The 14959-nt window shown below is 36.7% G+C and overlaps 1 protein-coding gene across 1 annotated transcript; it reads left to right on the top strand.

Moving 5' to 3' along the window:
- The first annotated feature begins 2258 nt into the window (after positions 1 to 2258).
- LOC127423908 (mesoderm induction early response protein 3-like) lies at positions 2259 to 14832 on the top strand. The gene is made up of 13 exons (XM_051668584.1): positions 2259 to 2284; positions 3075 to 3099; positions 4801 to 4946; positions 5795 to 5929; positions 6116 to 6239; positions 6707 to 6780; positions 6950 to 7022; positions 7137 to 7282; positions 8368 to 8449; positions 8544 to 8638; positions 8780 to 8907; positions 10817 to 10968; positions 11634 to 14832. Exons 1-13 carry the CDS (start codon positions 2276 to 2278, stop codon positions 12083 to 12085), a joined length of 1641 nt encoding a protein of 546 aa, XP_051524544.1. The 5' UTR covers positions 2259 to 2275; the 3' UTR covers positions 12086 to 14832.
- The last annotated feature ends 127 nt before the right edge of the window (positions 14833 to 14959 follow it).

Below are 14959 nucleotides of genomic sequence, written 5' to 3'. Positions count from 1 at the left end.
GTATTGATTCTTCCCATCAAACGGTCTAATATCAAGGTTTTGCAGGCCTTTCCCTGTTGTAAGATAAATAGAGATGGTCATATGAAGGTTGCTGAGATTAAGTAGTTTCATTTGAAGATTGCATAGGCTAGTTATTGGGTCACTGGGAATGGGTAATATTTCAACTTGGAATTATTACTATTTTTTTTCAACTACATTTGATTAATTGTCTGAATACTCCACAAGTTACATTAGGCACATAGCCTACAGTATTAAACCTCCAATAAATCATATTTTTTCCACCAGGAACAAAGCCCTTTTATTATTTTCTCTCTTCTTTCTGATTTAGACAACTTTTTTCTCAACCCTTTTGAAAATGATTACTCTATAGTGGTTATAAAATAATCTACCTGCTGCTCATGTGTCCCTCATACCAATTAAATGACTACAAATATAACATTAATGCCAGTTTTCTAATTTTATATGATGAAGCTACAAATGTGTCTGTGGCCTCAGTAATTTTGTTTAAAATGTTTTCAATTAATTGTTTTTACTAAAACCCTAACTATTGTTTTGTGCTAGCCCTTAACATGTCAAGTTGTGCTCAGCAAACAATACTTTGATTTTTAATTGTGTTTTAATTTTAATTATCAAATATTTTCACTCTCGTCTCAACCCTTGTCCCATTATAAAGAATTTGTAATGTATAACATATTGGCTATTCCATATTTTTGTGGCAATATTAATAAATTATTATTAATTTGAATAACTCATCCCTGTCACAGGTTTACAGTAATGTTACAGGGTTGTGTGTGATGAGCTGTTGTTTCTTTTTTACAAAATGGTCACTGTTCCAAATGTGGAGGACAGAAGACCAAATACTATATATATATATATATATATATATATATATATATATATATATATATATATATATATATATATATATATATATATATATATATATATCAGTGCAGTGCAAAAGTTTTAGGCATTTGGGGAAAAATATTTGGTGTGGCCACCTTTGCCTTCAAAACAGCACCAATTCTCCAGGTACACCTGGACACACTTTTTCTTGGTTGTTGGCAGATAGGATATTCCAAGCTTCTTGGAGAATTTGCCACAGTTCTTCTATCTATTTAGGCTGTCTCAGTTGCTTCTGTCTCTTCGTGTAATCCCAGACTGACTCGATGATGTTGAGATCTGGGCTCTGCGGGGGCCATACCATCTGTTGTAAGGCCCCTTGTTCTTCTTCTATTCAATTCTATTTGCAAAGGGAATGTTGAAATCTATAACTGATATTTTCTACTGATACACTAAAAGCAGAATATATAAATTAACCATCTTAAGACAAATGTTTTTGTGAAAAATATAATGCACCTAAGACTTATGCACAGTACTGTACATATATATATATATATATATATATATATATATATATATATATATATATATATATATATACATATTCAAGGAATAAAATAATATTTTGAAAAGTACTGATTTAATATCTTAATTTCATGTGGCGGGGTTGATTTGTTAAAGGAATAGTTCACAGTCCAAAAATGAAAATTCTCTCATCATTTACTCACCCTCATGCCATCCCAGATGTGTATGACTTTCTTTCTTCACAAATGAAGATTTTAGAAGAATATCTCATCTCTGTAGGTCCTCACCATGCAAGTAAATGGCGGCCAGAACTTTGAAACTCCAAAAAGAACAAAAAGGCAGCACAAAAGCAATCCGTACGACTCTAGTGGTTAATGTCTTCAGTAGTGATATGATAGGTGTGAGTGAGAAACAGATAAATATTTAAGTCCTTTTTTTTAACTATAAATCTCCACTTTCACATTCTTATTCTGTTATATTTGGCGACTCGCATTCTTCATGCATATCGCCACCTACTGGGCAGGGAGGGGAATTTATAGTAAAAAAGGACATATATATTGATCTTTTCCTCTCCCACACCTATCATATCGCTTCAGAAGATATGGATTAAACCACTGGAGTCGTATGGATTACTTTCATTAGATGCACTAAATATAGAGCTGTTACGCTGCACTGCATTGCAACATGTGTTCTTCCAAATATTGTATATCTTATAATACATTTTAAACCTGACTATGAAATATAACCCATGCAAACTACTGGGAGCTCTGTGAATAGTCCACATTTAAAACCCTGTATGCTGTAAACCTGTTTGAAAAGTGTGGCAAAAATTCTTCGTCTACCATTGGCGTACTGTCTACATCCGGGTACTGCACCACTGCCGACCTATGAGGCTGAAGAGACCAGTATGGCGGAGGTAAGCTGGATAGCTGGAAAAAAGTATTCGATTTTAAATCAATCTTTTTAACGATTCAGTATGATGATGTCGGGTTTTACTGATATGTATGTTTAAAGGAGAGTTTAGTGCGTTTACCCTGAAGATCTTAGCCAGCTTTATGTAAAACTGACTGCCGTAGACGGGTTTATTTGAAGACTGATCTCTTAGGATCGGACAGGCCGCTGATTCTCGTCTCCGTTAGCTCGCAGAAAAACAAACAAACATGAAATCATCGCCTTTAAACGACAAATTATTCGATATGAACGTCGTTTTGCATTCATTTGAAAGATTTGTCGTGTTTTATTATATTGTACACATGCATATGCCATTTTAGGCTGTAATTGTGCAGTAAAGGTTTGTTTATGGTGCAAGCCGATGGGATTTTGCAGTCTTTGGAAATGACAGGATCCATGTAGACATGATGGCAGTTTGGTCAATAAGTGTAATTTTGTTGTATTGTTCGTTGTGTTTTGTTTTGTTGCCTTAAGCAGATTTGTGTTGCTTTTTTAAGTAGATATGTGTATATGATCTGACAACAAACTGTGCCTTTTTTTAAAGGCAGTCATAAGGGAAAGCAGCTTCATGTGTTGTACAGTCCTTTACTGTCATGCGTTTTGCTACTATTAATATTTGCATACAGACAGATGCATAATAGGGGATTCATGTAATTGCATATTGCAGTATAATATGTTTTGCATCATCATTCAATTATATTTAACGTTTTGCTTGGTTTCTTTTTGTCTCTTTTTCTTTTCATATGTCTGCACAGGCTTCCTTCGGGAGTTCGAGCCCTGGTATGTCTCTTTAAAAAAAAAAAATGTTTTAGTTTGTTATTTGTGAATGACTGATATGGGATTTCCAATGGCTGGTGTAATGGATGTAATGAAGTGTAATGAAATAATGTAAACCCTTAATGGTTTCATAAACAGTTAAGAGAAATAAGTGACTATTTCAGAAAATAAATACTTAGAATTTGCTGAAAATATTATATACATACGCTGGCGGCCAAAAGTGTGGAATAATGTACAGATTTTGCTCTTATGGAAAGAAATTGGTATTTTTATTCACCAAAGTGGTATTCAACTGATCACAATGTATGGTCAGGACATTAATAATGTGAAAAATTACTATTACAATTTGAATTTTTTTTCAGAATTTCTTAAACTTCGTCAAAGTGTTCCCATCAAAAAATCCTCCATGTGCAGCAATGACAGCTTTGCAGATTCTTGGCATTCTAGCTGTCAGTTTGTGCAGATACTCAGGTGACATTTCACCCCACGCTTCCTGTAGCACTTGCCATAGATGTGGCTGTCTTGTCGAGCACTTCTCACGCACCTTACAGTCTAGCTGATCCCACAAATGCTCAATGTGCTTAAGATCCATAACACTCTTTTCCAATTATCTGTTGTCCAATGTCTGTGTTTCTTTGCCCACTCTAACCTTTTCTTTTTGTTTTTCTGATTCAAAAGTGTCTTTTTCTTTGCAATTCTTCCCATAAGGCCTGCACCCCTGAGTCTTCTCTTTACTGTTGTACATGCAACTGATGTTGAGCGGGTAGAATTCAATGAAGCTGTCAGCTGAGGACATGTGAGGCGTCTATTTCTCAAACTAGAGACTCTGATGTACTTATCCTCTTGTTTAGCTGTACATCTGGCCTTCCACATCTCTTTCTGTCCTTGTTAGAGCCAGTTGTCCTTTGTCTTTGAAGACTGTAGTGTACACCTTTGTATGAAATCTTGTTTTTTTGGCAATTTCAAGCATTGTATAGCCTTCATTCCTCAAAACAATGATTGACTGATGAGTTTCTAGAGAAAGCTGTTTCTTTTTTTGCCATTTTTGACCTAACATTGACCATTAGACATGCCAGTCTATTGCATACTGTGGCAACTCTAAAACAAACACAAAGACAATGTTAAGCTTCATTTAACCAACAAAATAGCTTTCAGCAGTGTTTGATGTAGTGGCAAGTGATTTTTCTAGTACCAAATTAGCAATTAAGCATGATTACTCAAGGATAAGGTGTTGGAGTGATGGCTGCTGGAAATGGGGCCTGTCTAGATTTGATCAAAAATGACTTTTTTCAAATAGTGATGGTGCTGTTTTTTACATCAGTAATGTCCTGACAATACTTTGTGCTCAGTTGAATTCCACTTTGGGGAATTAAAGTACCAATTTCCTTCCGAAACAGCAAAATCTGTACATTATTACAAACTTTTGGCCACCAGTGTATATAAAGCTGAAATGTCCATTATCCATTGCCAAAGCTTTTGGAACTGACACAGGGGTAACTTGCATAATTTTTGACCAATGGCAGTAAATGTTTAATATTGGCCAATTAATTGGATCAGTCTTCCAAACATATTGTTATTATTAGTTGCTTTTTATATGACATACACTTTTTTAAAATGGTCCTGTGATTTTGATGCATATTGATGTGATATCCTTTCAAATGTTGTGCAAAAAAAACTGTTCCATCCCCCCCCCCCCCCCCCCAGTTGGCTCTTTCTCCTCAGAGGATCACGATTTTGATCCAACAGCTGAGATGTTGATTCATGAGTATGATGACGAAAGAACTTTAGAGGAGGAGGAACTTCTGGATAGAGAGAAGAATTTCAGCGCAGAACTGGCAGACTTGGAGAGGGTAACATGCATTCATAAAAATCCACTACTTTTTCTCTTAGTAATAATTTTAAAGGGTTAGTTCACCCAAAAATGAAAATTCTCTCATTCTTTACTCACCCTCAAGCCATCCCAGAAGTGTATGACATTCTTTCTTCTGCAGAACACAAACAAATATTTTTAGAAGAATATTTCAGCTCTGAATGTCCATACAATGCAAGTGAATGGTGATCTGACCTTTGTAGCTCCAAAATCCACATAAGTGCAACATAAAAAAGTACTCCAAACGACCATGGTGGTTAAATCCATATCTTCTGAAGCGATGTGATAGGTGTGGGTTCACTTTCACTTTCTCCTTCTGTTTTTGGTGATTCTCAGTCTTCATGCATATCGCCCCCTACTGGGCAGGGAATTTATGATAAAAATGTACTTAAATATTGATCTGTTTCTCACTCGCACCTATCATATTGTGTCTAAACACATGGATTTAACCACTGGTGCCTTATGGATTACTTTTATGCTCCCTTTATGTGGATTTTGGAGCTTCAAAATGTTGGCACCCATTCACTTGCATTGTATGGGCCTACAGAGCTGAAATATTCTTCTAAAAATCATAATTTCTGTTCTGCAGAAGAAAAAAAGTCATGCACATCTGGGATGCCAGGAGGGTGAGTAGATCATGAGAGAATTGTAATTTTTGAGTGAACTATCCCTTTAAGGTTTAAAAAAAAAAAAAAAAAAACATTTATACCACACAAAATACCCCTACTTCCTGACAGATATCGATGAAATAGGTGTCCTGAGAAATCACACCCGTCTCCGTGACAATGAAGGTAGTTTTTGTGACAAATTTTCTTTAATATGAAACAGGAGGGGAACATGCCAATCGAGGAGTTGTTGGCTATTTATCGTTACGAGGAATCAGTCAGTACAGGGGCAGGATCGAGCATGGACAGTTCTTCTGTTGACCTAGCAGATGATCTGCCTGACATGACTCTCGATAAGGTAGTGATTATGTTTTTGTTACAATGCCAAAGGACATTTTTGTGTTTAAACCACAACAAAAGTTACCATTAGATTTCATGCTTCTATAGTTATGTAGGCATTTTCAATGGTTATGCTGATTGTGGAAATAGTGGTGACATGTAGTGCAATGAAATAATTAATCATTGTATTGTCCTTCCACTACAGGAGGAGATAGCAAAAGATCTCTTGTCGGGAGATTATGAGGAGGAGACGCAGTCCTCTGCTGATGACCTGACTCCTTCGGTTACCTCCCATGAGGCCACAGACTTCTTCCCTAGAACACTCAGATGTGAGAAGAATAAATTAATTTCATTGGATCTTATTGGTCCCGTGATTTATTTTTTATTTGGTCATTTATAGTTTTAAATTAGGGCTGTCAATCGATTAAAATTTTTAATAAAATTATATGACGATTCATTAATCAAGTTAAATGCAATTAATCACATATACCAGTTTTTGCCGCTGTGTCAAGTTAAAAATAGTTTGAAACTTAGAAAAACACGTCTCGAACCCCTGCATTCAGAGTTGCGCTCCATCCAGCATTGTTTTTTTGATGTGTTATTTTTTAGATGTCATTAATCATACTGGATTAATGCGATAAATCGACAGCCCCCTTTAAAATGTATTTTCATTTGTTTTAAAATATAAAATCTATCTTAAGATAAACGTAAAACTTTTTTAGAAAAATGTAAGCGTATATTAGACCTTTTAAAATTATAGTCATTCATTTAATGCATTGAATTTCTAATTTATCAGCCAACACGACTTATGATGGTGATAAAGAATCTGAAGGGGAGGAGGACGGTGTGAGCAGTGAAGATTCCAGAAAGGTTAGTCCCATATTACTCGTAACATCTAGATATCTGTCTTAAGAATTTGCTCTTTTTCTCCTGCTTTTTGACCCTCTCAAAATACATAATTAACTCCTAAATTATATTAAAAAAATTTTTTAAATCAAAAATCCTCAATTGTGAACCCCCCCCCCCTCCAAAAACACAGGAAATAATGGTGGGTTCTCAGTATCAAGCAGAAATTCCTATTGGGCTCAGCCACTATAACGATGATGAAAAAGGTGAGTGTCTTGTATAAATGGCTGTGTGTGACATTCAAATTTAAATGAACCATAGAAAACACTACATTAATTTTGAAGGAGACCAATTGTAAAGTGTGTTTGTTGTGTTTACAGTGTATAAGGAGGAAGATCAGTTGCTGTGGAGTCCTAGCGTGCTGTCAGAGTGTAAAGTGACAGACTATCTCAGAGAGGCTCTGTCACAGTCTACAGACGGAAGTACTGAAGATTCCGCATCTGAACACATACGAGATAACGAGCAGGTCTGTCCTCCGTTAAGACTTATACCATGTGTGTGTTGAATGCTTGATTCTGATTGGTTGATAGACGTTCTAAGGTGTGCAATTATTTTACAAACACACTGGCAGAGTACATTGGATAAGAATGAAAATGTCTGTAATATCCTACATTTATTTCCATTTCTGTTGAAAAGCTCCCTTGTGTTCTCATCCACACTCTCTCACACACACACACACACACACACACACACACTGGCACACATACACTCATCAGGTCACGACCAACAAGCAGATCCTTGATCAATACAACAGTTTCTATATTATCCAAAACAACTTTTAATATCTGTGGAAAGCACCCTCGCGCTCCCTCTCCCCCTTTCTTTCACTCTCACACACACACACACACACACACAGGAAACAAACAGAGCCTTCAGGTTAGCACACCCCTGCGACTCAGTGGGGATGTAAACAGTTGTTTAGCAATGGAAAAGCTATATACAACAATGGTGGCACTGAGAAGTATACTTAAATGTACATCTTGGCAATTTGAAGTGATGTTGCTGCTCACAAGAGCCGCAGCAAACAGAGGTAATTCCACACGTGATCACTTTCAGTTTCTCTCTTTCTCTCTCTTGCTCACATGCACACACGCCCACACACACATGCTCGCTCACACACACACACACACACACACAAACGCACTACCTTCTTACTCCAGTAAGTGTTCCTGTAAAGCAGCGCAAGCCTCCGTTGCTAGTTCTAAAGCAATGTTTTCGAGCTAGTAAAGCAAGACGTTTAATCTGTCGTGGAAGAAAGTAGTTCCACTAACGAGCGTTTTAGGGACGAAACCAGAAAATGTCTTGAGATCAGACCTTAAATGATGTCTTAAGGTGTGGTAACCGTGGTGTAAGTGGAATAATTGACTCCGGCCCCTCGGGCGTGTAGTGACTGCATTACCACCTCGGGGTGTGCATTATTTTTCAATAATTCAGTGGTCCGTTGTCAAACATTCCTCACTTAATAAACATATTTAATATTAAAATCTCTTGTCCATGTAAAAGCGTGTGGTGTTATTACATTACACTGATCAACTTCCTGTCTTTTTCTAGGCCTTGTTGGAGCTTTTGAAGTGTAATTATGACACCCGCGAGGCATTGACACGATATTGCAATAATGTGAAGATGTCAAAAGGTAGGCTGTTCAGTAAAAAGAACCTGAACCAGTTTGAAGTCTGCTGTACATGTGAAGGTATAAATGTTTCCTTTGATTTATGTTGCTTTGATAGAAGAGTCACCACCATGGTCAGAGGATGAATGCAGGAACTTTGAACATGCACTGCAGATTTATGAGAAGAATTTCCATCTTATTCAGAAACACAAGGCAAGTGACAATTCATCAGCTGGTCAGAAGTAGTAATAGTTATTATGGTGTTTTTTGTAAACTCGTTTTTATTTGATGTCTTATGTTCTATTAAATACCTAAATGCCTATATTCTCAAGGCTTCTCTCTCTTCCTTTTCAGGTTCAAACACGGACTGTTGCAGAATGTGTGGCTTTTTATTATATGTGGAAAAAGTCTGAACGTTTCGACTACTTTGCTCAACAGAACCGATTTGGCAAGAAGAAGTACAGTAGTTACCCGGGTGTGACGTAAGTCAATGCAGTGTTTTAAAGGGATGGCTTACAAAAATTTTTTTTTTTTATTTCTGTCTTCATTTAGTCACCCTCATGTTGTTCCAAATATGTATGACTGAATTCCGTTGAATTAATTTTTGAAGAATATTCTGGATGCTATTTTCCATATAGTGATTAAAGTAATTTGGGACTAGGACTGGGTAAAAATATCGATTTGCAGATGCATCACGATCTTCCTTTGAATGATCTCGATATCGATTCTTAAATCCCAAGATTGATCTTTTACTCTGTGGCAACCCTCTATAATGCAAGTAAAAGTTTGGTTTCCAAAGACGAGATCCACGCAGTCCATATGGCATTGAGTAATGTCTAAAATCCTTTCTGTTCTTTGCAGTCAGTTGTCACATGTTGAATCCAGGGCATGCTGAGTTACTCCAGTCAGGTCTCCTAAGCAACCAATTGGCCCGGTTGCTAGGGTGGGTAGAGTCACATTGGGTTAACCTCCTCGTGGTTGCTATAATGTGGTTCTTGCTCTCAGTGGGGCGCGTGGTGAATTGTGCATGGATGCCTCGGAGAATAGCGTGGGCCTCCACACGTGCTACGTCTCCACGGTAGCGAGCTCAACAAGCCATGTGATAAGATGTGCGGATTGACGGTCTCAGACACGGAGGCAACTGAGATTCGTCCTCCGCCACCACGAGGACTTAGTGCGCATTGGGAATTGGGCATTCCAAATTGGGGAGAAAATAAATAATTCTAATCACACATGTATGCGCTAAAGAAACCGTGCACGTCCTCTCTCATTATATGTACCCACTGGCTGATTCCAGAAGTCTTAAAGAGAGTACCGGTTAAACACTTGTTCTACATATCAATGTAAATGATAAACGTAAAAAACATATACAGTTGTGCTCAAAAGCTTGCATACCCTGGCAGAAATTGTGAAATTTTGGCATTGATTTTGAAAATATGACTGATCATGCAAAAAAAAAAAAAAAAAGGCTTTTATTTAAGGATAGTGATCATATGAAGCCATTTATTATCACATAGTTGTTTGGCTCCTTTTTAAATCATAATGGTAACAGAAATCACCCAAATGGCCCTGATCAAAAGTTTACATAACCCTTGAATGTTTGGCCTTGTTACAGACACACAGGGTGACACACACAGGTTTAAATGGCAATTAAAGGTTAATTTCCCACATCTGTGGCTTTTTAAATTGCAATTAGTGTCTGTGTATAAATAGTCAATGAGTTTGTTAGCTTTCACGTGGATGCACTGAGCAGGCTAGATATTGAGCCATGGGGAGCAGAAAAGAACTGTCAAAAGACCTGCATAACAAGGTAATGGAACTTTATAAAGACGGAAAAGGATATAAAAAGATATCCAAAGCCTTGAAAATGCCAGTCAGTACTGTTCAGTCACTTATTAAGAAGTGGAAAATTCAGGGATCTCTTGATACCAAGCCAAGGTCAGGTATACCAAGAAAGATTTCAGCCACAACTGCCAGAAGAATTGTTCGGGATACAAAGAAAAACCCACAGGTAACCTCAGGAGAAATGCAGGCTGCTCTGGAAAAAGATGGTGTGGTTGTTTCAAGGAGCACAATACGACGATACTTGAACAAAAATGAGCTGCATGGTCGAGTTGCCAGAAAGAAGCCTATACTGCGCCAATGCCACAAAAAAGCCTGATTACAATATGCCCGACAACACCTTGACACGCCTCACAGCTTCTGGCAAACTGTAATTTGGAGTGACGAGACCAAAATAGAGCTTTATGGTCACAACCATAAGCGCTATGTTTGGAAAGGGGTCAACAAGTATTGTGCTCCTTGAAACAAGTCTTATGAAGTCATACGATAGCTTTGTGTGAAAAACAGGCTGAATTTTAGGTCACAACTATGTTTTTGTTTCCTCTTTAGAGACTTGATGGACAGGCTGGTGGATGAGGCGGAGGGGCTGGCGGTGGACAGCTCATCCTCTGTGTGTTCAGCTGGAGCAGGGGGAAGGATGGAGGCATCAGCAGAGCAACAGCTCGGACTGCTCAACTCCATTACTGCCAGTGACCTTACTGGTGAGCTCAGCCACCACAACCATCCCATTGTGCTCTAATAAAAATAAAAAAAGTCAGCATCAGTTGCATTTTTGAAAGCTGATAAAATGTAGGCTTATGCTACATTAATCCGGATACATTTGAAAATGGCGTTTTCGGTTTCGAAACGCTCTCTGTCTCTGCTGTTTTTAAGCATTTTCCAAAAGTTGCTTGTCCACACTGAAACGTATGAAAACGCTTAAATCAAATTAAAACATATTACAGTGGGCGTGGCCTTATTTCCAATTCAAATTGTATACTCTTTGTATGCCAAGTATAGATATAATGTAGGATATAGTTTTTTTTTTTTCCTTTCTAAAGGGAAAATAGTATAGATTTATAATATCAGCTATCATCATTGACATAACATTACATTTATAGTGAATCATTTTTCCCCTCTGAAGAGTATCATGTATGTAAAGTAATAGTTCACCCAAAAATGAAAATTCTGTAATAATTTACTCACATTTGTGTTGTTCCAAACACGTTTAGAGCAACAGGTGGGTGGGTAGAAGACAAAATTTTCACTTTTCGGTGAACTATCCCTTTAAAAGTATAGCAGAGTAAATTGCATGCAGTCATGGTTCTGAGATGAAGCAAAATGATAATTTTTCTGTATTTAATGCAAAAAACTTTTTTTCTTTTAGCCCTTAGTAACAGCGTAGCAACCGTGTGCAGTGGTCCTGGAGACGTGAGCTGTTTAGACGCCTCATACTTCCCTCCTCTGGAGAGTTTACACAGAGGAGCCCTAAACCATGACGAGCATCTGAGCTACACCACGAATGGAGACAACGGCTGCCTCAACATGCTGGATTCCAGCTTCTACTGCTCGGAACTGGGCCAGATCAGCATGTACAGCACCAAAGACTGTGAACGGCCATCCAAGAGGCTCAAGATGGGCCTTTCAGAGTCCTTCATTAATGACGTATCTATTTCTAACCTGGCTGTGGACTTCGAGGGCAGACCTACACATTGCTTCACAGGCGCCACAATGGCAGTGTCGGTCACAGACTTGAGCAGCATAGGGAGCAGTGACGCGAACGGTTTCATCAGCTCGCATTCGCGACATCACCAACACAACGCACTTCAGTCAGATTGATTCCTCACTCAGACCCACATTCTCCCACTTGCTGACTATTCGTTCTTTTTTAATTATATATATATATATATATATGTATACTTTTTAGTCGTTTTTTTTTTTTTTTTTGTAATATGACATCAGTGATGTCTTTATTGTACAGAGCTAAGAAATCTTGATTTCTCAAGAGTTTAAATAGCCATTTATTTTTCTGGTTCTTCAGATATTTAAAATCCTTTTTGTCTACGGTGATATACAGTTAAACCTAAATGCTGGAGCAGAGAGGTGTGGTCTCTTACTGTACTCATCCCAACGCCTGCATCTTTAAGTTTTAAAGTTGCTACCGCCAAAAAATGTTTTTTTTTTTTTGGGGGGGGGGGGGGGTGTTGTTTATCATGTATGTGTGTTCGTTTCTAAATTGATACTTTTTTCAGTGTTTACACAACCCAAGCTAGACTTAAGCCTTGGAAATTGTAGCATTTTGTATATCAGGAAACTGGCTTTTGTAATAGAAAATAGTGACTTCTTTAGAACAAAGATTACGTGTTAAAACAAAGAGCACTTCTAGTCGCTAAGATGTTCTCATGTATTCCACTAATGTTGTTGCTTGTTGCGCTTATAACGCATGCATGCCCTCATATTTTAAGATTCCTTGAGTTTCGTGTTTTGTATGAAAGAAAGATCGGTTTTGCGTCTCGTTGATTGGTGTAGCAGTTTGAGTTAAAAAAAAAAAAATAGTGCAAGCTTTAATAATTTCTGATTTATTGTGGTAATCCACACATTTAAAAAGATAATTTGTTTTGGGGTTTCATCCTTTTGATGATCAGAGAGAACAAATGTTTTAACCAAGTATTACTCAAGTTTTTTTTACTGAAAAGTCTAGAAACCACATGTCGTCTGTAGATTTATGATTTTGTCCCAGATTTGGCTTTCTAATAGGTTTTATTACCTACAAGGAAGTATTATGGGACAGATGGGCACGATGGGGCAGTCACCTGCACTTGACAGTATTACCATAAATTAATGTTTAAACTGTACATATATTAAGCTGTGAGAAATGCACAGAGCATTTAGAATTCTTATAGAGGATGTACATCTGTTTAAATGATACACATTATCTTCACAGGCGCCAGTCATCAATAACTATCAACTGCTTTAGTGCAGATTGAACCAGTGTTATTTTTGTTCCAGCTATGCATTATGGATATTTGGTTGCTGCCAGGGGTATGGAGAAAACCTGAATGTTTATTGATAATTGAGCTAATTGTTAATCACACTTTGACCTCTCTTTTATGTTAAGCTCACAGTCTTCAATTCTGTGAAGTTCTTTACCATTTTTGTAATTTGTGTGCACTAAGCTAATTGGACTTTTGTTCATTCTTTGAGACAATACAAAGTGATTAATATAACGTGACAAAAATCAATTGGCTCGGCACACTGCATCAAAACCGATACTTAATCTGAGCTTGAGTCCTGTTTGCTTTTTGCATGCAAAAAAACACAAAAACTTTGATTTCTATTGTATACTAATTGCGCTGATCATGATTAGGCTAAATAAGTGCAGAAATGCTGAAAAATGTTATTTATGGCAATAATATGTAGATATGTATATATTGTTCTACTCTTCAATGTCTCATAATATTCATTACTTTTTCCCCTTTGTTTGCTGCAGTAAGAGACAACAAAAACATGCATGATAGTGGTGATTGTTTGAGAAAAAACCACAGATCATTTTGTGAGAGATTTATATAGAAATGGAAATAATTATAGATCATTTTATTCTTAAACATCCTTATATGGACACACAGTTTATTTCTGTGCTCATTAGAAGAGCATGTTTCCAGTTCACCGTGATTTTTACACCCTTGATATTTAACAGCTGCTATCAGTAATGTGAAGAGTTTATTGAATGCACTGCAGTTGCAGTTGTAAGTTGAGTTGAAAGAGTCTTGTACATCTGCATAGTTAATGCATAGAAAAGTACTCATTAATAGCATGTTTGGAGCTGTGATTATAGACACTGATTGAAATGGATCAGTGGATTGTTCATTGACAAGTTAGAAAGCACTACAAAGACTCTGTCAATAAGTTTTGGAGATCGCAAAATGTACATCAAGCAGAGAACTTTATCATGCACAACATACAACACAACTAATGTAGTACTTGGTGCTCATATGAAAAGTTTTATTTTATTTTTTTATTTTTGTACTTTGTTTCTGTGCTCCTACTATTCTATATAACTATTAGTACTTTTTTAAATGATACAGCAAACTGCACAGTTGTGTCTTCGACTAGATTTGCTGAGGTACAGTGGAAGTGATTTTATCCTGAAATGTTTTGCATATTGTGTGTTTAATTTTAAAAGCAAACTTAAAGACCAGAATGTACAAGTTGTTTTGACCTACAGAATTAACACATTTTTCATCTTTGAAAAATATCAAGAAAAGTTTGGTTGTGTATCCTCAGTGGTTTTGGGTGTGCGTTGTATTTAGACATTTAAATGAATAATTAAGCAGAAGTTTCACATTCAACCGTGGGGGAGGTTGAACAATGGTAAAATTTGTGAATAAAGCCAACAAATCCTATAAATGTATATCCATATATAAAGACAATCATAACATTTAATAATGGAATTATTCAAACAGATATCTCTATTGTTTATAAAATATGTACATATAATTGCATTGCTTTTTGTTTTGCATTATTTTGTATTTTTGTTGTACTTTATTGGTGTAAAAAGTTCCAGAAATAAAAGCTCTGGAAACAGATTTGTGGTATTTTGGAGTAACTGAATACAACAATGCATCCAACTCAACTATTATGTTTGAATATGGTTAAAGTAAAAATGACCATGAAGATTAAGACTGGTGGCTATTCATAAAAGAAAAACAAAAG

This window comes from Myxocyprinus asiaticus, chromosome 33 (genome assembly GCF_019703515.2).
Source record: "Myxocyprinus asiaticus isolate MX2 ecotype Aquarium Trade chromosome 33, UBuf_Myxa_2, whole genome shotgun sequence".
NCBI classification, from domain to species: domain Eukaryota; kingdom Metazoa; phylum Chordata; class Actinopteri; order Cypriniformes; family Catostomidae; genus Myxocyprinus; species Myxocyprinus asiaticus.
This window is presented reverse-complemented; position numbering and strand designations above follow the sequence as displayed.

Coding starts and splice junctions, on each gene's coding strand:
- LOC127423908 (XM_051668584.1), top strand. Junction 5,930..6,115: donor CTGACATGACTCTCGATAAG/GTAGTGATTATG, acceptor CTTCCACTACAG/GAGGAGATAGCAAAAGATCT. Junction 6,240..6,706: donor CTTCCCTAGAACACTCAGAT/GTGAGAAGAATA, acceptor CTAATTTATCAG/CCAACACGACTTATGATGGT.